General features: G+C 48.2%; 2 protein-coding genes across 4 annotated transcripts in view; both read left to right on the forward strand.

Annotated features, from left to right (window-relative positions):
• The window catches only part of LOC106551192 (active breakpoint cluster region-related protein), a 208,465-nt gene that overhangs the window by 74,715 nt on the left and 109,894 nt on the right, over positions 1–23,856 (forward strand). For all 3 annotated transcript variants that reach the window (XM_087702865.1, XM_087702866.1, XM_087702867.1), the window contains 2 exons: positions 1,299–1,341; positions 6,604–6,656. In XM_087702865.1, coding sequence (XP_087558991.1) covers positions 1,299–1,341; positions 6,604–6,656 — 96 coding nt within the window. The remainder of the gene's footprint in view (positions 1–1,298; positions 1,342–6,603; positions 6,657–23,856) is intronic.
• The window catches only part of LOC148042379 (active breakpoint cluster region-related protein-like), a 14,197-nt gene continuing 2,489 nt past the window's right edge, over positions 12,149–23,856 (forward strand). Inside the window, exons 1-6 of the mRNA XM_087702889.1 lie at positions 12,149–12,405; positions 14,550–14,672; positions 15,689–15,764; positions 19,981–20,085; positions 21,789–21,863; positions 22,707–22,804. Coding sequence (XP_087559015.1) covers positions 12,166–12,405; positions 14,550–14,672; positions 15,689–15,764; positions 19,981–20,085; positions 21,789–21,863; positions 22,707–22,804 — 717 coding nt within the window. The 5' untranslated portion in view covers positions 12,149–12,165. The remainder of the gene's footprint in view (positions 12,406–14,549; positions 14,673–15,688; positions 15,765–19,980; positions 20,086–21,788; positions 21,864–22,706; positions 22,805–23,856) is intronic.

Here is a 23,856-nt window from a genome sequence, read left to right on the forward strand (position 1 = left end):
AGTCCTCTATTTACGACCATTCATTTAGTGACCATTTGAACGGCATTGAAAACAGTGACGTACGACCATTTTTCATACTTATGGCCGTTGCAGCGTCCCCGCGGTCACATGATCAAAAGTTGGACGCTTGGCAATTGACTCGTATTTATGACGGTTGCAATGTCCGTGATCCCCTTCTGTGACCTTCTGACAAGCAAAGTCAACAGGGAAGCCAGATTCACTTAACAACCACTTAACGACTGCGGTGATTCACTTAGCTATGGCGGCAAGAAAGGTTGTAGAATGGGACAAAATGTAACATTCATTTAGCAATGTCTCGCTTAGCAATAGAACTTTTGGGCTCAATTGTGGTCATAGGTCAAGGACTTCCTGTACTGTTCCAGACAAATGGCTGTCCAGTCTTTTCTTAAGAACCTCCGACAAAGACCATAATCTTAAATCCACTTTTGAGGGGTCCTTGGTGTACTGATGATGTTACCTAGTTGGGTCATGAGATGTCTGCAAGAAAACAAGCAGGCTCAGAAAACACCAAGGATCCCACCATCTCCTCTTTCCTTCCTTCCTTCCTTCCTTCCTTCCTTCCTTCCTTCCTTCCTTCCTTCCTTCCTTCCTTCCTTCCTTCCTTCCTTCCTTCCTTCCTGCCTTCCTGCCTTCCTGCCTTCCTTCCTGCCTTCTTTCCTTCCATCCACTTTTCCCCCCTATTTTTCCTTCCATAACCTTTGTCTCAAAACCCTTCTTTCCCAAACCCTAGTGTGGTTTGTGTGCGTTTTTACATGTGTGTGCAAATCTGTCTTTGGCCTCGGCTGCAGCTGTTGCTGTTTTGCTGCGGTTCCAAGCCCCTTTGGCATGCCCTCCCGAGACCCTTCCTCCTGTGAAAGACCATCTTCAATTCCCTCGACTTGCTGGGAGTTAGGGTTTTTTTCCTCTTCTCCCTCCCTTTGGAAACTTATGAGAAGAGGATCAAGCTGTCAGGCTTTCTAAATAGCATCCGAAATTAAATCAGGTGCAGAGGTGCAGAGACAAAAGATGACCTTGGCTTTATAGAAAGAATGTTGTTATGGCTACCTATCGTCTAACTCCCTACAATCCCCAGCTCCCATTTTCCCACCATAGAAAAGGCAGAATAGCAGAAGAATAGAAGACCCAAAAGGAAAGATGGCTGCAGGCCCGACAGGAAAAACTGTCCTGATCTCCCAGTTGGGGCCAGCTCCCTTTGCCCTCTGTCATGGGAGGGCTTCCTTTTGGGGGGGGGGGGGGCGTGTCCGTGATGGCCTCCGCTAACTTCTTCCTTTTTACAGGAGCTGAAAGTCAAAGGAACTCACAGTTTTGTCACCATGGAAGGTAAACAGCTTCTGATCTCCTCTTTTGGAGGTTGGGTGGGAGGTGGGGAAGGGGGTGTATTTTGGGGTGTCAGGTGGGGTCTCCCCATCTTTTGTCTGCCTCTCCTTGCCTGCTCTTTTGGGGTGCCCGCAATGAACAAGATTGTTGGTTTGCAATGAGAGAGAGAAAGGGAGAGAGAGAGAGAGAATGAGAATGAGAGAAAGAAAGAAAGAGAAAGAGAGGGGAGAGAGAATGAGAGAGAGAGAATGAGAATGAGAGAATGAGATAGAAAGAGAAAGAGAGAATGAGAATAAGAGACAGAAAGAAAGAATGAGAGAGAGAAAAAGAGAGAGAAATGAGAGAGAGAGAATGAATCAGAGAGAGAAAATGAGAAAGAGAAGAGAGAGAAAGAGAGAGGGAGGGAGAGAGAAACAGAGAGAATGAGAAATAGAGAAATGAGAAAGAGAGAAATGAGAAAGAGAGAAATGAGAGAGAGAAAGAAAGAGAATGGGAGAGAGAGAATGGGAGAGAAAGAAAGAGTGACATGGAGAATGAGAAAATGAGAGAGAGAAGGAGAGAAGGAAAGAGCGAGAATGAGAGAGAAAGAAAGAGAGAGTGGATAGAGAATGAGAAAATGAGAGAGAAAGAGAATGAATGAGAGAGAGAAAGAAAGAGAATGAGAGAGAAAGAGAGAATGAGATAGAGAGAAAGAGAAATGAGGGAGAGAGGGAAAGGAAGAGAGAAAGAGAGAAAGAGAGAAAGAAGGAAAGAGAATGAGAAAGAGAGAAATGAGAGAGAAAGAATGAGAATGAGAGAGAGAGAATGAGAATGAATGAGAGATAAAGAGAATGAATGAGAGAGAGAAAGAAAAGAGAGAATGAATGAGAGAAAGAGAGAATGAGAAAAAGAGAGAATGAAAATGTGAGAAAGAAAGAGAGAATGAGATAGAGAGAGAAAGAGGAGGGGGGCTTCCCTGTTTGGCATGCTGGAAGCGTCAGGCAGCCCCTCACCCCTCCTCTCCCTTCCTCTTTCTCTCCCTCTCCCACTCCCACCTCTGGAGTCAATCCGGACCCCCGATACTGCCATGGTGCCATGGAGATCTTGCTCATCGTCCGTTTTTGCTGTAACTGCACCTACGGTGGGTAGGGGGGCTTCTGCCGGGAACCCCTTCCCCTATTTCCCCCTTTCCTTCTCCCCCTAAGAGCTGCTTTTGGACTGGCCACGGAGGGGGGGGGTCTTCTTAGCAGGCGATCACCCCTTCTCCAGGGGGCGACCCCTTCCCCAAACACGCGTGGGGTGGGGGGGAAGGCTTTGTCTTTGCAATATCAGAGGGTGGGGAGAAAAAATGGGGAGGGGGCTTCTTCCTTTTCCCCTTCTCACCTGGATTTCCAACTTGGCGGATTTCTTTGTTCCTCCCAATTTCAAATTGGGGTGTTCTCGTGGGGCATTCCTAACCAGGATTCGGGGGCTCCTGCGGGGTGTGTGTGTGTGTGTGCAGTGGGGTGGTGGTGAAGAGGTTGGGGGGGGGGCTCGGCCAGTGGCTGGGCAATGGGGGGGGGGCTCTGAGGGTCTCCTTCCCCAGCGGCTGCGTCAACAAAGCCTGGATGGAGAAAAAGGAGGTGTGGCTGCCCCCCTGTTTTGCTCCTTTTATCTTCCTCCATTTGGGGTCTGGTGGATGAATTGGGGAGGGGGCGGAATTCGGGTCCCCCTTCCCTCCTGCAAGGTTGGGGACCCATCCCCGTGATGATGACATTGGGGAGGGGGTGTGTCTCGGCAGCTGTTCAGGGCTACGCAATGCAAGAAACGGTTTTGTTTGAAAACAGCGGGTGATTTGAGAAGGGGGGGGGCTCCCTCGGATTTTGCAGCCGGACCCAGCATTTCCCCTCCCCAAATCATGGGGGGGTGGAATTTGGGGGCTCCCCAGGCTGGGTAGCATCCTTTTCTTTCCATTTCACCTATGGGGAGTTGGGGGGGGGCTCAGCTCCAGGTCAGAGAGAGGGTTGCAAAGGGATTCTGGGAGTGGAAGCCCACCCTTCTTAAAGCAGGCTGGCTGGGGGATTCTGGGAGCGGAAGCACCCCTCTTAAAACCTGCTGGCTGGGGGGTTCTGGGAGTGGAAGCCCACCCCTCTTAAAGCATTGCTGGCTGGGGGATTCTGGGAGTGGAAGCCCACCCCTCTTAAAGCCTGCTGGCTGGGGAATTCTGGGAGTGGAAGTCCATCTCTTAAAGCATGCTGGCTGGGGGATTCTGGGAGTGGAAGTCCACCCCTCTTAAAACCTGCTGGCTGGGGGGTTCTGGGAGTGGAAGCCCACCCCTCTTAAAGCATTGCTGGCTGGGGGATTCTGGGAGTGGAAGCCCACCCCTCTTAAAGCCTGCTGGCTGGGGGATTTTGGGAGTGGAAGCCCACCTCTCTTAAAGCAGGCTGGCTGGGGGATTCTGGGAGTGGAAGTCCATCTCTCTTAAAGCAGCCTGGCTGGGGGATTCTGGGAGTGGAAGTCCACCCCTCTTAAAGCCTGCTGGCTGGGGGATTCTGGGAGTGGAAGCCCACCCCTCTTAAAACCTGCTGGCTGGGGGGTTCTGGGAGTGGAAGCCCACCCCTCTTAAAGCATGCTGGCTGGGGGATTCTGGGAGTGGAAGCCCACCCCTCTTAAAGCCTGCTGGCTGGGGGATTTTGGGAGTGGAAGCCCACCTCTCTTAAAGCAGGCTGGCTGGGGGATTCTGGGAGTGGAAGTCCATCTCTCTTAAAGCATGCTGGCTGGGGGATTCTGGGAGTGGAAGTCCACCCCTCTTAAAGCCTGCTGGCTGGGGGATTCTGGGAGTGGAAGCCCACCCCTCTTAAAACCTGCTGGCTGGGGGGTTCTGGGAGTGGAAGCCCACCCCTCTTAAAGCATGCTGGCTGGGGGATTCTGGGAGTGGAAGCCCACCCCTCTTAAAGCCTGCTGGCTGGGGGATTTTGGGAGTGGAAGCCCACCTCTCTTAAAGCAGGCTGGCTGGGGGATTCTGGGAGTGGAAGTCCACCCCTCTTAAAGCCTGCTGGCTGTGGGATTCTGGGAGTGGAAGCCCACCCCTCTTAAAACCTGCTGGCTGGGGGGTTCTGGGAGTGGAAGCCCACCCCTCTTAAAGCATTGCTGGCTGGGGGATTCTGGGAGTGGAAGCCCACCCCTGTTAAAGGATGCTGGCTGGAGGATTCTGGGAGTGGAAGCCCACCCCTCTTAAAGCCTGCTGGCTGGGGGATTCTGGGAGTGGAAGTCCTCCCCTCTTAAAGCAGGCTGGCTGGGGGATTCTGGGAGTGGAAGCCCACCCCTCTTAGAGCAAGCTGGTTGGGGAATTTTGGGAGTGGAAGCCGGTTCCACCACAAATCCGCGAAGCCCTTATCCGCGGAGACATAAGCGCGAAGACTAATTCGCGCCGTTCAAAGCCCTAAGGAAAAACGCGACCCTACCGCGATGACATAATCGTGGAGGGCAAATCTGCGCATTCCCAAGCACTCAGTACCCTAAACCTAACCCTAAACCTAACCCTAAAACAAACCCCTAAACCTAATCCTAACCCTTACCTTAATGGAAATCGGCTTTCTGCCGCAGCGCCGTTTTAAAAGCACCCTTCTGTTGCTGCGCTGTTGTCGCGGCGGTGATGACGCCCGATGATGACGTCGCGGCTTTAGCGACGCGCTTATGTCTCCGCGGATAAGGGCTTCGCGGTTTTGTCGTGCCACGGTGGAAGCCCACCCCTCTTAAAGCCTGCTGGCTGGGGGATTCTGGGAGTGGAAGTCCATCCTTAAAGCCTGCTGGCTGGGGGATTCTGGGAGTTGAAGTCCACAGGACTTAAAGTCGCCACGGTTGAGAAACACTGCTTTAACACATGTGGACTTCAATTCCCAGAATTCTCAAGGACCGTTCTAATTACGGCTAGTCCTCATCTTAGGACCACAATGGAGCCCCAGATTTCTGTTCCTAAGTGAGACAGGTGCTAAGTGGGGTTTTTTGCCCCATTTTTTTAACCACCAGTTGTTAAATGAAACAGTTAACTGAGTCACACGGTCGTTAAGTGAATCTTCCTTGCCCATTGATTTTGGTCCCAAAAGAGGATCACGTGAAAAAAAAACCCAGGACCGTCATAAATACAAATCAGCTGCCAAGCGTCTGAATTTTGACCACGCGTCATGCTTGTAAGAGTGAAAAAATGGCCATTGAGCGAACTGTAGTAAGCCTGTACAAGCACTTGTAGGAATCACAAGTTAGTGTAAAAATAGGACAAGCTGAACATATTGATAGACAATAGAAATACACCGAAGGGAGGAGTAGAGGGAAAGAAGAAAGAGGGGTAGAGAGGGTGGGAGAGAGGATTGGAGGCAGGAGGAGAAGGAAGGGAGGGAATGTATTGGGAGAAATGCAGCACTGCAGGCTACTGCTAGATCAGCAGGTCAGCGGTTCAAATCTCACCGGCTCAGGGTTGACTCAGCCTTCCATCCTTCCGAGGTGGGTAAAATGAGGACCCGGATTGTTGGGGGCAATATGCTGACTCTCTGTAAACCGCTTAGAGAGGCCTGAAAGGCCTATGAAGCGGTATATAAGTCTACTGCTATTGCTAAGAGAGGAGTGATAGAGGGGGAGGGGAAGTAGGAAGTAGAGGGGAATGTTGGAAGGAAGAACGAAAGTTGGAGGGGGGTGAAAGAGGGTGTATGGTGGGTCAAGGTGGTATATTGGGTTTGTATTTTGGGGGGCATTGTCTATAAGAGGGGGGGCTGTGTTTATTATTCAATGTTATATGCCCCGGTTATGCACAGTATACATGTGATTGTACGGAATGAAATGGAAATAAACATATTTTTAAAAAACACACACACACACACACAGGGAAAATCCTGGGTTTTGTTCCGTTGACGCCCACGCGGAAATAAAATTAAATGTTTTTTGGCTCCCTGCACACACACACACACACACCCAAGCCAAAGCTGGATTCAATTCCAGGAATGACGTAATGGGAAATTTAAAAATAAAGAATGTGGTCACCTTCTTATTTTGGAAAGGACTTTTGGGTAGAGTGGCAGCTTTATTCGAAATCCCGCAACGCTTTCCGCCTATTGGGTGGCGTTCCTGGCCGTCCGCCAGGAATGCAGCCAAAATTTTAACCAGCCATTAGCAGAAAAAACTTTCCCAGGCTGGACTAAATCTTAACAACTGTAACTTTTCTCAGAACTTTTGATTTACTTCTCTAGTTGTTTTGCCTGACGCACGTTCTTTATTCTAACTATTATTTTTCTCCTCCTTTCCCCTCGTTTATAGCGTTGCTGTATAAGCCTATAAACCGAGTGGCTCGAAGCACCAATGTGTTACAAGTGAGTAAAATCACCCCCCCTCCCCCAGGAAATTGGGCTTAGCTTAGGACAGTGTTTCTCAACCTTGGCAACTTGAAGATATCCGGACTTCAACTCCCAGAATTCCCCAGCCAGCATTCGCTGGCTGGGGAATTCTGGGAGTTGAAATCCGGACATCTTCAAGTTGCCAAAGTTGAGAAACACTGGCTTAGGAAGTGCCAGTGGAGCTGGCATCAGATTTGGATGGTGAGGAGGGTTGGGGAGGAACCTGGGCCAGTCCTGGAGTCTGGGGAAGGCTCGGATGAAGGCTCTGTGTCGGAGGCAGAGAGGGGGCCAAGGCCGTCCGAAAGTTATCAGCTGTCTTCGGAGTCGGACATCGGCGAGGCAGAAGAACAGCTGGAGCCTGTTCCCAGTGTGCGCATGCACAGAGTTGCCAGAGGAAGGGAACGGCTAAAGAACAGGGGTCGACTTGGGAGTAAGGCCACAGGTGGACAGTGAATGGCCCCTCCCAGAGGACATAAAAGAGGAGCGAAAGGGGAGTGGAGTTTGCAGGAGAGAATCAGTTCGCTTCATTGGTTCGTGACTCTCCGAGACTCCTGGCCAAGTTCTGCAGAGATTGGCCTGGCAGCTCTCCAAGCCAGATGAGGTCTGTGACCGGAAATCCTCCTTTGAAAGATTTTGCTGGATGGGAATGAGCAGAATTCACACTCAAATTAATCAAAGGGTTTTTTGTCGGAACAAGGAGTTTGCTTCAGGCTCTCGGGAAGCCTCGGTCAGAACAGTTTCCACTTTCTAAGGTTCTCCATTGTTTTGGACTCTGGGAATCCCAGAATGCCCTACCACGTAGCCCCAGAGAATTCTGGGAGTTGAGCTCCTGCTAGATCACTTGGGGGACGGGGGACACTTAAGCTGCCTGGCAGTTCTGGATGAAAATGGGGCACCCCCTTTTTTAGACACAATTTACACAGAAAACAAGCCGTGCGTTGCTCTCTTCAAATTTGGATGATGTTTTATAAAAGTCATCCTCGACTTACGACCAAAAGTAGATGGGAATGTCCGCCACTAAGCAATACGGCCGTTAAATGAGTCGTCCCGTGACCGGTCCTGATTTCCGTGACTTTTTTTTTTGGCTGCAGTCATTAAGTGATTCACTGTGGTTGTTAAGTGAATTGTGTGGTCATTAAGTGAATCAGGCTAACCTCGTTGACTTCGTTCGTCGGAAGGTCGCAAAAGGGGATCATGTAACCCGGCGATGCTGCGACCGTTGTAAATGTGAGTCGGTTGCCAAGCATCCAAATTTTGATCTCGCGACCCTGATCGAGTGCGACCGTCATAAATACGAATCAGTTGCCAAGCATGCGAATATAAATCATGGGAAATGCTGCAATGGTCATAAAATGTGAGGACTGGTCGTAAGTCACTTTTTGCAGGGCTGACGGTCTAAAACTTCAGGCAGTCGCTAATTGGAACGGTCGTAAGTCGAGGACCACCTGGGAAGTTGGTTTTGGCATCCAGGATCTGGCCACATTTGATTTTTTTTAAATTTAATTTAATTTAATTTTATCAATTTCATATATACATTCACAATTATATGATCTCATAACTGTTATTAATAATATGTATTTATAACAACCCATAGATCCATCTTATCTTACAACGGTCCTACTTCTTCTTCCCTCCCTCCCTCTTTCCTTCCCTCGTTTCTTCTCTCCTACTCCCCTTCCTTCCCTCCCTCCTTCCCCTTCCCTCCTTCTCTCCTTCCCTCCTTCCTTCCTTCCCTCCTTCCTTCCTTCCCTCCTTTCTTTTCTCCTTCTCTCCTTCCTTTCCCCCTTCCTTCCCCCCTTCCTTCTCTCCTACATTCCCTCCTTCCTTTCCTCCTTTCTTCTCTCCTTCTCTTCTTCCTTCCCTCCTTCCTTTCCTCCTTTCTTCTCTCCTTCTCTCCTTCCTTCCCTCCTTGCTTCCCTCCCTCCTTCCCTTTAAAAAAAATCTCTTTTGGGATCCCAGGATCTGCTGAAGCACACGCCAACAGATCACCCCGATTACCCGTTGCTCCAGGACGCTCTTCGGATTTCCCAGAATTTCCTCTCCAGCATCAATGAGGACATTGATCCTCGCAGAACGGCGGTCACTACCCCGAAAGGAGAGGCAAGTAGGCCATTGTGCCGGGGTGATTTGGGGGGGGGGGACACACTCCGTGTGGAGCAACGTAGGACCCCCAGAACAGTCAGCAAAGGGATCCGGCCAAGCAGACGCCTCCCTAGGTGGAGATCGCCAAGATTCCAAGGTATACTGCCCCTGTGCCCGGAGGCTCCATTAGAGTGAAGAAACCCATTCACGCGATCAGGATGAGTGCGGTGCCTCGGGGAGGGGAGGACACGGCTATGGTAGGATTCGGAGGCTGTGTGCGGCTTTTTAAAAATATTTTTAATAACAGATTCACCCATTAATTCGAGTCTGGGCAGTTTATAGCATCAGTTATTGTAAGTTAAGATGGGCGGCGTCTAAATTTTTTCTTATTTATGTATATTACAGTTTATCTATTTTTCTATATCTATCTATCTATCATCTATCTATCTATCTATCTATCTATCTATCTATCTATCTATCTATCTATCTATCTATCTCTTCCTCTCTTTATCTATTTTTCTATATCTATTATTCTATCATCTATCTATCTATCATCTATCTATCATCTATCTATCTATCTATCTATCTATCTATCTCTTCCTCTCTTTATCTATTTCTCTATGTGCATCTCCCTCTCCCTATCTCTTTACATTGTATATAAATTTTTTATATTTTTATATTAAAAATTATAACATTTACCAGTTGCCCATCTTACCTCACGGTAACGGTATATATTGATTAATTATTGATTATTTTAAAGCATATCTATCTCTATGTCTCTATGTATCCATCCATCCATCCATCCATCCATCCTTCCTTCCTTCTTTCTTTCTTTCTTTCTTTCTTATCTATCTTTCTATCTTATCTATCTATCTATCTATCTATCTATCTATCTATCTATCTATCTATCTATCTATCTCTCTCTTCCTCTCTTTATCTATTTTTCTATGTGCATCTCCCTCTCCCTCTCTCTTTACATTGTATATAAAATGTTTATATTTTTATATTAAAAATTATAACATTTATCAGTTGCCCATCTTACCCTCACGGTAACGGTATATATTGATTAATTATTGATTATTTTAAAGCATATCTATCTCTATGTCTCTATGTATCCATCTATCTATCCATCCATCCATCCATCCATCCATCTATCTATCTTTCTTTCTTATCTATCTTTCTATCTTATCTATCTATCTATCTATCTATCTATCTATCTATCTATCTATCTTATCTCTATCTGTCTGTCTGTCTGTCTGTCTGTTATGCTTTAAAATAAATCAGAAATAAATCAGTTACTTTCAAGTAAGATGGATGGCCTGTAAATTGAATGAATGAATGAATGAATGAATGAATGAATGAATGTATGTATGTATGTATGTATGTATGTATGTATGTATGTATATAAATATATATATATAAATGTATTAAATTGTATATATATATATAAATGTATTAAAACGGTCAGAAATAAATATCCCTAAGCCCTCCAAATGATGATGCAATGAAAGCAAAAATCATGTTTTGACAATGAGCGGTTGGCAGGGTTTTTTTTTTTTTTTTTGTGGAAAAAAATGGAGTTTTTATTTGATTGTTGTATGCTGCCCAGAGACACTTGGAAACAAAATGGATGCCTGTGTAAATGTGCTTGATTGGTTGATTGATTATATATTTAGGAAATGAATTTGGAAATGGCTGTGAAGTAGGATTTGGTGCCTTTTTTGTGAATCAACCTAGAATTAAACCCCTTTTTCGAACCCATCCTTGGCATTCCGATGTCCCAGTTTCCCATAGTCTCCGAGCATGCTATCCTAAACGGGTCCTATCCTGTCATCCTCATTTAACAACCCCATAATCTCTTGAAGGGTGGAGTCTGGGAAACTGACTGGAGTTAGCAGAGTGTTTTAAGGGCCACCTGCCCTTCGTGTCGCCAATGAGGAGTTTTGTTCGGCAGATATATTCCCATCGTGCCCAGAGAGAGAAATATCTGCCTCTACCTGGGATTGAACTCACAGCCTCCTGATTGTGAGGCGAAAGCTCCACCTCTAGGCCACCACACCACTCAAACGGGCCCTATCCTGTCCTAAATGTGAAAAGCCACAGGGCCTTCTTGGAGTTATGGGTTGAATTTCTTTTTACTGTTTTTCCTCCTTCTGCAGAACCGCCAACTGGTCAAGGATGGTTTCTTGGTGGAGGTGGCCGAAGGGTCTCGGAAGCTGCGCCACGTTTTCCTTTTTACGGACGTTTTGCTCTGCGCCAAGTTGAAGAAAACGGGCGTCGGGTGAGACTCAGGGGGTGGGGGAGAGGAGCCTGTAGGATGGGCAGCCGTGAATAGAACGGAATGGGACAGAATCCGAACAGAACAGAAATGAAATGAAACAGAAACATAACAAGAACGGAAGAGGGACAGAAACAGAATAGGATTTGGAATAGAATAGGAAACGAAAGGAAAGGAGAAAGGGAAGGGGAAGGGAAGGGAGAAGGAGAAAGGAAAGCAAAGGAAAGGGAAGGGGGAAGGAAAGGAAAAAAGAAAGGAAAGGAAAGAAAGGAAAGGGGGAAGGAGAAAGGAAAGGCGAAAGCTAAGGAGAAAGGAAAGGAAGAGAAAAGGAAAGGGGGAAGGAGAAAGGAAAGAAAAGGAAAGAGAAGGGGGAAGGAAGGGGGGAAAGAAAGGAAAGGGAGAAGGAAAGAAAGGAAAGGGGGAAGGAGAAAGGAAAGGAGAAAGCTAAGAAAGGAAAGGAAAGGGGGAAGGGAAGGGGGAAGGAGAAAGGAAAGAAAAGGAAAGGGAAGGGGGAAGGGAAGGAAAGAAAAAAGAAAGGAAAGAAAGGAAAGGGGGAAGGAGAAAGGAAAGGAGAAAGCTAAGAAGAAAGGAAATAAAGAGGAAAGGAAAGGGGGAAGGGAAGGGAAGGAGAAAAGAAACGAAAGGGGGAAGGAAAAAAGAAAGGAAAGAAAGAAAGGAAAGGGGGAAGGGAAGGGAAAAAAGAAAGGAAAGGAGAAAGGAAGGGGAAGGAGAAAGGAAAAGAGTGAGTGGGTGGAAGGAAAGAAGCAAGGGAAGGAGGGAGTAGGGAAGGAAAGATTCAAATGAAGGAAGGAAAGAAAGGATTAGACTCGATGACTAGAATAAACTAGAGTAGATTAGAAATTGAAATAGAATTGGAACAGAATTCAAAATACTGTAGAATAGAGTAGAATTTGAAATAGATCAGAAGAGAAGAAGAAAGGAATGGAACAGAATGGAGCAGACTAGGACAGAATGTGAAAGAATAGGATTGGGAATTTAAAATAGAATTTAAAAGAACAGAACAATAGAATAGGATAGTTTAGAAATTATTTTCTGGGCAATAATATGGAAGGGCCCCTCCCCTGGGCTCTCCTGGTGGTCTCCCATCCACGATCTGCTGGCTGGATGGTCCTCGGTCCTTCGTGGGCTGGGCCAGAGAGTTCTAAAGTGTGTATGTGTGGGGGTGTCTCTCCGTGCAGGAAACACCAGCAGTACGAGTGCAAGTGGTATGTCCCGCTGGCCGAGCTGGTCTTCCCGTCCTTGGAAGAGTCCGACCTGTGTCCACACGTCCAGGCCATGCCTGACCACGACCTGGAGGACATGAAGATCAAGATCTCCTCCATGAAGAGCGAAGTGCAGAAGGAGGTCAGGGGAGGGCCGGCGGGTGGCTTAGTCCAACCCAACAGAGGAAAGGGGCTGGGGGATGCACGCAGGGGCTCCTCGAACTTACGACCGTTCGTTTAGCGGCCGCTCAAAGTCAGGACGTCACTGGCAAAAAAGGGACCCGGGACCTTCTTTTCACACTTAACGGCCGTTGCGGCCTCCCCGGCGTCACACGGTCAGAATTCACGCCCTTGGCAGCCAGTCCTCGACTTACGACCGTTCACTTAGTGACCATTCGAAGTTACACAACGGCACTGAGAAAAGTGACTCGGGACCTTTTTTTTCACACTTAACGGCCGTTGCAGCCTCCCCGGCGTCACATGGTCAGAATTCACGCCCTTGGCAGCCAGTCCTTGACTTACGACCGTTCACTTAGTGACCATTCGAAGTTACACAACGGCACTGAGAAAAGTGACTCGGGACCCTTTTTTTCACACTTAACGGCCGTTGCAGCCTCCCCAGGGGAGGGTCACGTGATCAAAATTCAGACGTTTGGCCACCGATTCATACTTACGACCGTTGCCGTGTGTCCCGAAGTCGCGTGATTTCCCCTTTTGCGACCTTCGAACCGGCAACGTCCATGGGGAAATCCGGATACACTTAACAACCGGGTTGCCAACTTGCTCAACGGCGGCGACTCGCTTAACAACGGTGACAATAAAGGTCGTAAAACGGGGCAAAACTCGCTTGACAAACATCTCAAGTTAACGACGGAAAATTCAGGCTCAACCGTGGCCCTAAGTCGAGGACCACTTGTGCTTATTTTTAAAATTTTCACCCCGTTTTCCAACTTAAAGGAAACTTCACAGCAACACCGTTAGGAGCAAAGGGATTAACGGAGTTGGAAGGGACCTTGTAGGTCATCTAGTCCAACCCCCAGTGCCCAAGCAGGAGGTGAATGAATTACATCCGATTTTGGGATGGTTTTTTTTTTTGACCAAGTTGTTAAGTGAATCCCTGCAGTCCATTAAGCGAATCACAGTCACTAAGCGAATTTGGCTTCCGCCATTGACGATGCTTGTCAGAGGTCGCAAAAGGGGATTACGTGGACACTGTGGCTTGTCGTAAATATGAGTCCAATTGCCAAGGGTCTGAATTTTGATCATGTGACCATGGGGGGGGTGGGGTGCTTCAATGGTCGTGAGAAAAACGGCCGCAAGGCAGTGCCTTTGTACCTTTGAATGGTCACTAAATGAAGCGTTAGGGAGCCGAGGGCTACCGCTATGGAAGAGAATCAAGAAAAAGCCGCCTAGAGTTTCTTTCTGAGGCTGCCTTGTTTTCCCCGGGGCACAGCTCCGGTTTTCTTCCGGAATCTTCTCTCAAGTCCTCCTGGGGCAGAGAGAGAAGGAGGAGCCTCAGGACTTGGGGATTGGGGAGGGGGGGGGGGATTGGGCCCTTTTGGCCGAGGGTCCCGCTGGGAGGTTTGGATCAACTGTCCTAAGTCGTCAATGTCTTCGTCTTCTTCTCCTTCTTCCTCCCTTCTTCTTCTCCTCCTCCCCTTCTTTCTCTTCCTGTTCTCTTTTCCTTCTTCCTCTTTCTCCTCTTCCTTTCTGCCTTCTTCCTCCTCCTCTTCTCCTCCTCCTCCTCCTCCCTTTTCCTCCTCTTCTTTTCCTCCTCTTCTTCTTCCTCCTCTTCTTCCTCCTTTTTTCTCTTCTTCTCTTTTCCTTCTTCCTCTTTCTCCTCTTCCTTTCCTCCTTCCTCCTCCTCCTCCTCTTCTCCTCCTCCTTCCTCTTCCTCTTCTCCCACTCCCTCCTTTTCCTCCTCTTCTTCTCCTTCCTCCTCATCCTCCTCTTCTTCCTCCTTCTTCCTCTTCTTCTCTTCTCCTTCCTCTTTCTCCTCTTCCTCCTTCCCCCTCCTCTTCTCCTCCTCCTTCCTCTTCCTCTTCTCCCTCTTCCTCCTCCTTTTCCTCCTCTTCTTCTTCCCCTTCCTCCTCCTCCTCTTCCTCTCCTCTTCTTCTCCTCCTCCTTCTCCCTCTCCCTCCTCTCCCTCCCTTCTCCACCTCCTCCTCTCCTCCTCCTCCTTCTTTCTCTTCCTCTTCTCTTCTCCTTCTTCCTCTTCCTCCTCTTCTCCTCCTCCTTCTCCCTCTCCTTCTCCTTCCTCTTCCTCCTCCTCCTCTTCCTCTGCAGAAGGCCAACAAAGGCCAGAGCCGAGCCATGGAGCGTCTCAAGAAGAAAATGTTCGACAACGAGTTTTGGCTCCTGCTCAACTCGCCCTCCATCCCCTTGCGGATCCACAACCGCAACGGCAAGGTAAGGCCGGCCGAGTAGAGATTGGGCAGCAGGAGGGGAGGCTGGGTGGAAGGGGGGGGGGGCTGCGGGAGCTGCTCAGGGGGGGAAGCACATCTCCTCCTCCCCCTCCTCTACAAACCCCCCTCCCTTCTAACACTGATGATGTTCCCTAGTTAGGTCACGAAACATCTGCAAGGAAACCCCCAAGCTCAGAGAGCACCAAGGACCCCACAGTCCTTCCCCCCCCCCTCCTCCTCTTCTTCTTCCTCACCTCCTCCTCTTCCTCCTCTTCCCCTCCTTCTCCTCCTCCTCTTCTTCCTCTCCTCCTCTTCCTCTTCTTCTTCCTCTCCTCCTCCTCCTCTTCGTCCTCTTCCTCCTCCTCTTCTTTTTCCTCTCTTCCTCCTCCTCTTCATCCTCTTCCTCCTCCTCCTCCTGTTCTTCCTCCTCCTCTTCCCCCTCCTTCTCCTCCTCCTCTTCTTCCACTCCTCCTCCTCCTCCTCCTCTTCTTCCTCTCCTCCTCTTCCTCTTCCTCTTCCTCCTCCTCTCTGCAAACCCCCCTCCCTTCTAGCACTGATGATGTTCCCTAGTTGGGTCACGAAACGTCTGCAAGGAACCCACCCAACTCAGAGAGCACCAAGGACCCCACAATCTTCCTCCCTTCTCCTCCTCCTCCACCTCCTCCTCCTCCTCCTCCTCCCCCTCCTTCTCCTCCTCCCCTCCATAAATCCTCCATAAATCCTCCCTCCCTTCTAATTCTGATGTTGTTCCCTAGTTGGACACTGAAACGTCTGCAAGAAAACTGTGCAGCTCAGAGAATCACCAAAGACCCCACAGTCCTCCCCCCCCCTCTCCTCCTCCTCTTCCTCCTCCTCCATTAACCCTCCTCCCTCCTCAACTGATGATGTTACCTAGTTGGGCATTGAAACGCCTGCAAGGAAACCGAGCTCAGAAATCACCAAGGACCCCACCGCTTAGGAGATGGAAACGATGCCTCATTGACTTAAGCCCCTTTCCTTGCTCTCTCTCGGCTTTTTCAGAGCTACCTCTTCCTTCTGTCCTCGGACTACGAGCGGTCGGAGTGGAGGGAAGCAATCCAGAAGCTGCAGAAGAAAGGTGGGTCACGGGGGGATCAAACGCCCCATGAAGGACCCTCGTGGGTTTTCAGCTGGGAGGAGGGTCCACGAAACAAGATGTTCTTGGTAGAACCGAGGATTGGGACTTCCTGCCGAGACTCACAAGCATATTAAATATGGTTTTTCTCCCTTTCGGGGTGGAAAACTGGTCCTTGAGTCAGGGGACGAAGGAAAAGGCATGGCAGAATCTACGGCTGGAGTCAAGAGAGGAATCAGGCCAGAATCCCCACGTAGCAAATTCCAATTTCCTGGGCGTTTGTATGTCAAACTGGTCTTTTGTGTCTGACCAGAAGAAGGGAAGGAAAAGAGGGAGGGAGGGAGAGAGGAAAGAAAGAGAGAGGGGAGAGGGAGTGGAGAGGGAAGGGAAAGGAAAGGAAGGAGGGAGAAGAGGGCAAGGCAGGAAAGGAAGGAAGGAAGGAAGGAAGGAAGGAAGGAAGGAAGGAAGGAAGGAAGGAAGGAAGGAAGGAAGGTCCAGTTTAAGAAGGAAGGATGGTAGGGAGAAAAAATAAAAGGAGGGAAGGAATAAGAGAGAGGGAGGGGGAGGGAAATGAAAGAAAAGGAAGGAAGGAAATTGTTGAGTTTAAGAAGAAAAGATGGAAGGGAGAAAAAAGAAAAGGAAGGGAGGAGGGGAGGGAAATGGAAGAAAAAGAAGGAAGGAAGGGGTTTAAGAAGGAAGGATGGGAGAGAGAAAAAAGGAAAAGAAGGAAGGGAGGTGAAGGAAATGAAAGAAAAGGGAAGGAAGGAATGGGTCAAGTTTAAGAAGGAAGGATGGAAGGGAGAAAAGTAAAGGAAGGAAGGAATAAGAGAGAGGGAGGGGAGGGAAAGGAAAGGAAGGAAGTTGTTGCGTTTAAGAAGGAAGGATGGAAGGGAGAAAAGAAAAGGAAGGAAGGAATAAGAGAGAGGGAGGGGAGGGAAAGGAAAGGAAGGAAGTTGTTGCGTTTAAGAAGGAAGGATGGGAGGGAGAAAAAAGAAGAGGAAGGGAGGGAGGGGAGAGAAATGAAAGAAAAGGGAAGGAAGGATCAAAGGGAATAAAAAGAAAAGAAAGAAAGGAATAAGAGAGAGAGAGGAGAGGGAAAGGAAAGGAAGGAAGAAAGGAAGTTGTTGAGTTTAAGAAGGAAGGATGGAAGGGAGAAAAAAGAAAAGGAAGGGAAGGAAGGAATAAGAGAGAAGGAGGGGAGGGAAAGGAAAGGAAGGAAAGGAAGGAAGGAAGTTGAGTTTAAGAAGGAAGGATGGAACAGAAAAAAAGAAAGGGAAGGGAGGCAGAGAGGGGAGGGAAATGAAGGAAGGAAGGGATTGAGTTTAAAAAGGAAGGATGAGAGAGAAAAGAAGGAGGGAGGAAGCTGGGAAAGAGGGAAGGAAGGAGAGAGGGAGGGAGTGAGAGAAGGGGAAGGCAATGGAGGAAAGGAAAGGAAAGGAAGAAAGGAACGGAATGTGAAAGGGAAAAAGAGGAAAAGAAGGAGTGGCAGAACCTGGGGGTGGAGTAGCTACCAGTGAACGCAGCCCAACCTCCCGGAGCCCTTCCCTTACTCCAAGTGGCCGCGAAGGGTTAGTTGAGAAGATGCCTGTTCAGAGGCCTTTGAGCCATAAATCGGTTTTTATGGGACCTTCATTTTCTCGCCTGTTGGGAGTCAGAGACGAGAGTCCACGGGATTCAAGGAGGCTGCGACTGAGATCGCTTGCGGCTACGTGGGGATGGCTGGGCTAAGGCCTCGTTTGACGCCGCCACCTGCCGTCCTTCTCCTAGGGAGGAGGCTTCTGCAGAGCCAACCGTCCCTTGCACCCTCGAAATTTTGGCATCCTCATCTTCCTCCCCAAGCCGGTGCCTTCCTCATCTCTTCCCATAGTGAGAACACACACACACACACACACACACACAAAAACACAAACACACACACACCAGGGGTGGGTTTCCATTTTTTTTATTATTACCGGTTCAGTGGGTGTGGCTAGTTGCGGGGGGGGGAGGTGACTGAGTGGGTGTGGCCAACTTGACATCACTCACGCACCCTCAGTCACATGACCTCCTCACCAAGCCATACACACCGAAAGGGTGGTGAAAAGTTTTGACGGTGGGGGGGGGAAGGGGGTGGGCTCTGCAGCCTCGACGGAACGAAGGGAGCGCCTGCAAACGATCCAGGAAGGAAAAAGAAGTTTTTGTCCTTCCCCCCCCCCCCCAGGAGCCCTCTGCAAACAATGGGGGCATTTCCCCCTCCCCCCCAGCCCATCTCTGGGACCTCTCTGGGACTGGCATGTGCACCCCATTAAAAGGGGGGGTGGGTTTCAATGAAGATTGTTCTGCACAGGTGCAGAACAGGAAATAAAGATGGCGGTGCCCAGGATAAGAACCGGTACGGTCAGGTATCACTTCCTATCTGGCCGAACTGGACCATACCAGTAGGAACCCCCCCTCCCCCTCTCTCTCTTTCTATCTCTCTTTCTCTCTGTCTCATTCTCTCTTCTCTCTCTCTTTCTCTTTCATCCTCTCTTTCTGTCTCATTTTCTCTCTCTCTCTTTCATTCTCTCTGTCTCATTCTCTCTCTCACTCTCTTTTCTTCTCTTTCTCTGTCTCTTTCTCTTTCATTCTCTCTTTCTCTCTCATTCTCTTTCTCTCTCTCTCCCTCTGTCTCATTCTCTCTCTTTCTATCTCTTTCTCTCTGTCTCATTCTCTCTCACTCTCTTTTCTTCTCTCTCTCTGTCTCTTTCTCTCTTTCATTCTCTCTTTCTCTCATTCTCTTTCTCTCTCCCTCTCTCATTCTCTCTCTTTCTATCTCTTTCTTTCTGTCTCATTCTCTCTCTTTCATTCTCTCTTTCTCTCTCTCATTCTCTTTCTCTCGCTCTCTCTGTCTCATTCTCTCTCTTTCTCTCTTTCATTCTCTCTTTCTCTGTCTCATTCTCTCTCTCTTTCATTCTCTCTCTTTCTCTATCTCTGTCTCATTCTCTTTCTCTCTTTCTATCTTTCATTCTCTCTTTCTCTCTCTCATTCTCCCTCTGTGTGTGTCTCATTCTCTCTCTTTCTCTCTCTTTCATTCTCTTTCTGTCTCATTCTCTCTCTTTCTATCTCTTTCTCTCTCATTCTCTCTCACTCTCTTTTCTTCTCTCTCTCTGTCTCTTTCTCTCTTTCATTCTCTCTTTCTCTCTCATTCTCTTTCTCTCTCCCTCTCTCATTCTCTCTCTTTCTATATCTTTCTGTCTCATTCTCTCTCTTTCATTCTCTCTTTCTCTCTCTCATTCTCTTTCTCTCGCTCTCTCTGTCTCATTCTCTCTCTTTCTCTCTTTCATTCTCTCTTTCTCTGTCTCATTCTCTCTCTCTTTCATTCTCTCTCTTTCTCTATCTCTATCTCTGTCTCATTCTCTTTCTCTCTTTCTATCTTTCATTCTCTCTTTCTCTCTCTCATTCTCCCTCTGTGTGTGTCTCATTCTCTCTCTTTCTCTCTCTTTCATTCTCTTTCTGTCTCATTCTCTCTCTTTCTATCTCTTTCTCTCTCATTCTCTCTCACTCTCTTTTCTTCTCTCTCTCTGTCTCTTTCTCTCTTTCATTCTCTCTTTCTCTCTCATTCTCTTTCTCTCTCCCTCTCTCATTCTCTCTCTTTCTATCTCTTTCTTTCTGTCTCATTCTCTCTCTTTCATTCTCTCTCTCATTCTCTTTCTCTCGCTCTCTCTGTCTCATTCTCTCTCTCTCTTTCATTCTCTCTTTCTCTGTCTCATTCTCTCTCTCTTTCATTCTCTCTCTTTCTCTATCTCTATCTCTGTCTCATTCTCTTTCTCTCTTTCTCTCTTTCATTCTCTCTTTCTCTCTCTCATTCTCCCTCTGTGTGTGTCTCATTCTCTCTCTTTCTCTCTCTTTCATTCTCTTTCTGTCTCATTCTCTCTCTCTCTCTTTCATTCTCTCTTTCTGTCTCCTCTCCTTCTCTTTCTCTCATTTTCTCTCTCTCTTTCTCTCTCATTCTCTCTTTCTGTCTCATTCTCTTTTTCTCATTCTCTCTTTCCCTCTGTCTCATTCTCTCTCTTTCTCATTCTCTCTGTCTCATTCTCTCTCTCATTCTATCTCTCTTTCTCTCTCTCTCATTCTCTCTCTCTCTCTCTCTCTCTCTCTCTCTCTCTCTCTCTCTCACACACACACACACACACACACACATCACCCCTAGGAGACTCTCTGTGTTCCCGGCCTTTCGCTAAACCTTTGTCGTTCCCCTTAGATCTCCAGACGTTTGTGCTAAGTTCTGTGGAGCTGCAGTATCTGATGGGATCCTGTTTCAAGCTACGGACTGTCCACAACATTCCTCTGACCAGCAACACCGACGGTGAGTGCGCCCGCGACCCCAGCGCGCCCCCCCCCCCCCCGCCCCGGCACCGTCGATCCGCATGATTGCAGGTTGGGCATTGGGCAGCCGGTCATGTGAAGCTGTTGGACTTCGCAGGTACACAGGTAGTCCTTGAGTTACGACCAGAATCGGGGCCCTAATTTACGTCACTAAGTGAAATCTTTTTTCAGTGAGTTTGTCTCAATTTATGACTTTTCTTGCCACGTTTGTTAAGCGGATCCCTGCAGTTGTTAAAATTAGTCACTTGGATGTTAAGTGAATCTGGCTATTCCCCATTGACTTTGTTTCTCGGAAGGTCGCAAAACGGGATCACGTGACCCAGGACACTACAACCGTCATAAATGTGAGTCAGCTGTCAACGGTATGAATTTTGATCGCGCGACCCTGGGGCTGCTGCAATGGTCGTAAATGTGAAAAACGGTCATAACTCACTTTTTTCAGTGCCGTTGCAACTTTGAACGGTCACTAAGGGAACCGTTGTAAGTCGACCTGTAATTAAAAGAAATAAGAAAAAAGCAACATACAGGTAGTCCTCCACTTACGACAGTTCATTTAGTGACCGTTTGAAGTCACAAAAAAGTGACTTATGACCGTTTTTCACACTTACGACCATTGCAACACCCCCAGGGTCGCAAATGACTCAAATTTATGACGGTCACAGTGTCCCAGGGTCACGTGATCCCCTTTTGCCACCTTCTGACCAGCCAAAGCCACGGGGAAGCCAGATTCACTTAACAGCCGCGTGAATGACTGCAGTGACTTCCTTAACAACCGTGGCAAGGAAGGCCGCAAAACGGGGCAAAAACTCACCGAACCACCCACTCACTTAGCGACAGTAATATCGGGCTCCATTGCGGTCGTATGTCGAGGACGATAACCTGCCTTTTGATTACCCTTCATAACGAGTTCGAAGCACTAAGTTTATTCCTTTTCCCACCAGTAGGTGGCGGTATGGTTGCAAAGAGTTTGCTTTTGCAATTATCCGGAAATATATATATATATATTTCCTGCTTTTTTGAATATATATTTTCCTGGCTTTTTTTTGGCCACGAAACAGTGGGGTTTTTAAAAAAACGAAACTTAATACTTAGACTTGTTAAGTCAAAAGAAGCTTTGGGGAACGTTGCGGCCAATTAAGTTAACTTTTTAGCTCGTTAAAACAGTTTCCGGGCGAGACCCCTCTGTTCCCAAAAGCAGCGTGTGGGAGCAAAGCACGGTGGGGGGTGGGGGCAGCTCCTTCCTACGCCGTGTGATCCCCAAATTAGGGGCTCCTTTGCTCTTTGCAACTCCCCCCCCTTGCCCCTTTCATTCGCGGCTCCCAGCGTGCAATCCGGTGACTCTTCCTTTTTAGCGTGCTGTTTCTCACCCCTTGGCATTTCTTGAGGTTGCAATTATAACCTCCCGCCCAGGAAATAAAAAACCCACTCGTGCCTTTTTTTTTTTTTTGGTAAATGTAATTTCTTTTTTTAAAAAAATATTCAACGTTACCATTTAACAGTAACGTTCTTTTTTTCTTTTCTTTTCATTTGTTTGTTTGAACTTTGGAAATGAAATAAAAATGTGCGGGAAGAAAAAAGTAAAAGAAAGCCACATCTAATCTCTCTCTCTCTCTCTCTCTCTCTCTGTGTGTGTGTGTGTGTGTGTGTGTGTGTCCGTCCGTCCGTCCGGTCCCTCCTCCGCAGATGACAAACTTCAAGGAATGTACGGCTTTCTACACGTCATTCTCCACTCGGTCAAGGGCTTCCAGCAATCCGCCAGTAAGTGCCGGATTGATTGAGTAGATCGAATTAGATTACTATTATTTTTTTTTGCATCTTCCCCGCGGATTCCCCTCCCCGGCGCCTTCTCTGGCATCATTTGACCCAGCTGCAGCTTCAAGTAAGGAGGGTCTGCAGGCGTCCAGTTGAGGGCCCCCCCCCTATTGTGTGGTCATTTTGGAAGGGATGGATCTGCAGATCCCAGGGAACGCTCACAGTCCTCCTCCTCCCCTTCCTCCTCTCTGCAAACATCCTTCCCTTCTAGCACTGATGATGTTACCTAGTTGGGCCATGAAACATCTGCAAGAAAACCCCCAAGCTCAGAGGGCCATAATCCTCATCCTCCTCTTCCTCCTTCTCCTCTTCCCTTCTAGCACTGATGATGTTACCTAGTTGGGTCATGAAATGTCTGCAAGAAAACCCCTAAGCTCAGAGAGCACTAAGGACCCCACAATCCTCCTCCTCCTCCTCCTCTTCTTCTTCTTCCCCCCTTTTCTTCCTCTTCTTCTTCCTCTCCTTCTTCTTCCCCTCTTCCTCCTCCTCCTCCTCCTCTCCAAATCCCAGAATCCCCCAGCCAGCCTGCTTTAAGAAGGGAGGACTTCCACTCCCAGAATCCCCCAGCCAGCCTGCTTTAAGAGGGGAGGAGGAGGCATGCTCCTTGCAAGGAGAAAGCTAGCAACTCAAGAAAAGGGATGGAACACACTTCCCGTGCTTTAAGAGGGGTGGACTTCCCCTCCCAGAATCCCCCAGCCAGCAGAGGACCTACGGGATGGATTTTAAGAAGGTCCCTCAGGTGAAATATAAAATTTATTTCCTGTTTCTTTTCCCCCCTGATGTTCTTAGACCTCTACTGTACTCTCGAAGTCGACTCTTTCGGTTATTTTGTCAGCAAAGCCAAAACACGGGTTTTCCGGGACACAACGGAGCCGCAGTGGAACGAGGTAAGCCATCCGCGATGCCTCTGAGCATGCGCAGAGTGCTTTGCCCCACGGGGCCAAAATGCACAGCCCTTCCATAGCGCATTTGGGATAAAAGGAGCCAATTGCTTTGCTGCGCTTCCTCTTCTCTGCGTGTGCTGATTGCCCCCAGCTTTTATCGCTGATTTCTGATGTAGGCGGTCCTTGACTTATGACGCCCCAATTTTCCATTGCTGAGCGAGAGAGTTGTTAAGTGGGCTTGGCCCCATTTAGCGACCTTTCTCGCCACGGTTAAGTGAATTGCTGCAGTTGTTCAGTCAGTAACACGGCCGTTAAGCGAATCTGGCTTCCTCACTGATTTTGCTTGCAGCTTTGAATGATCGCTAAATGGATTGCTGTAAGTTGAGGACTGCCTGCCTAGGAAGATGAGGAGGAAGCTAGTACGGCCTTGAACCCCCCAGGGCAGGAATGACATTCTGCACATGCTCAGAAGCCCTTGGTGGGAGATGCCCCAATTGGAGTGGAGTGGCGGGGGGGGAGCGATTGTGATTGTGCAATTTTTATAATTTTGCTTGAGTTACGTCGGGCTGTGCAAAAACTGGATTCAATTACGAAGGAGGCTGCTAGCTAGTCCTCCACTTACAACAGTTCATTGAGTGACCACTCAAAGTTACAACAACGCTGAAAAAAGTGAGTTGTTATGACCATTATTCACACTTAAGACCGTTGCCATGGTCATGTGATCAAAATCCGGCCACTGGTTCATATTTATGACGGCCGATGTGTCCCCAGGGACATGTGATCCCTTTTTTACGACCTTCCGAGTCCATGGGGGAAGTCCGATGCGCTTAATGACCGAGTTGTGGCTAACTTATCAACTGTGATGATCCGCTTAACCAATACAATAAGTCACTTGACAACAAATGCCACAACTCGCCCTTCTCTTAACAAGAACGGTCGTAAAGTGGGGCAAAGCTCCCTTAACAAAGATCTCACTTAGCAAGATCTATTTTGGGTCTCAATTGCGGTCGTAACTCGAGGACGACCTGCGACGATCCGAACACTTGTGAGGCCAC

This window comes from Thamnophis sirtalis, unplaced genomic scaffold, assembly GCF_051295495.1.
Source record: "Thamnophis sirtalis isolate CommonGarterSnake01/CBP01778 unplaced genomic scaffold, rThaSir2_p1.2 scaffold_17, whole genome shotgun sequence".
NCBI lineage: Eukaryota > Metazoa > Chordata > Lepidosauria > Squamata > Natricidae > Thamnophis > Thamnophis sirtalis.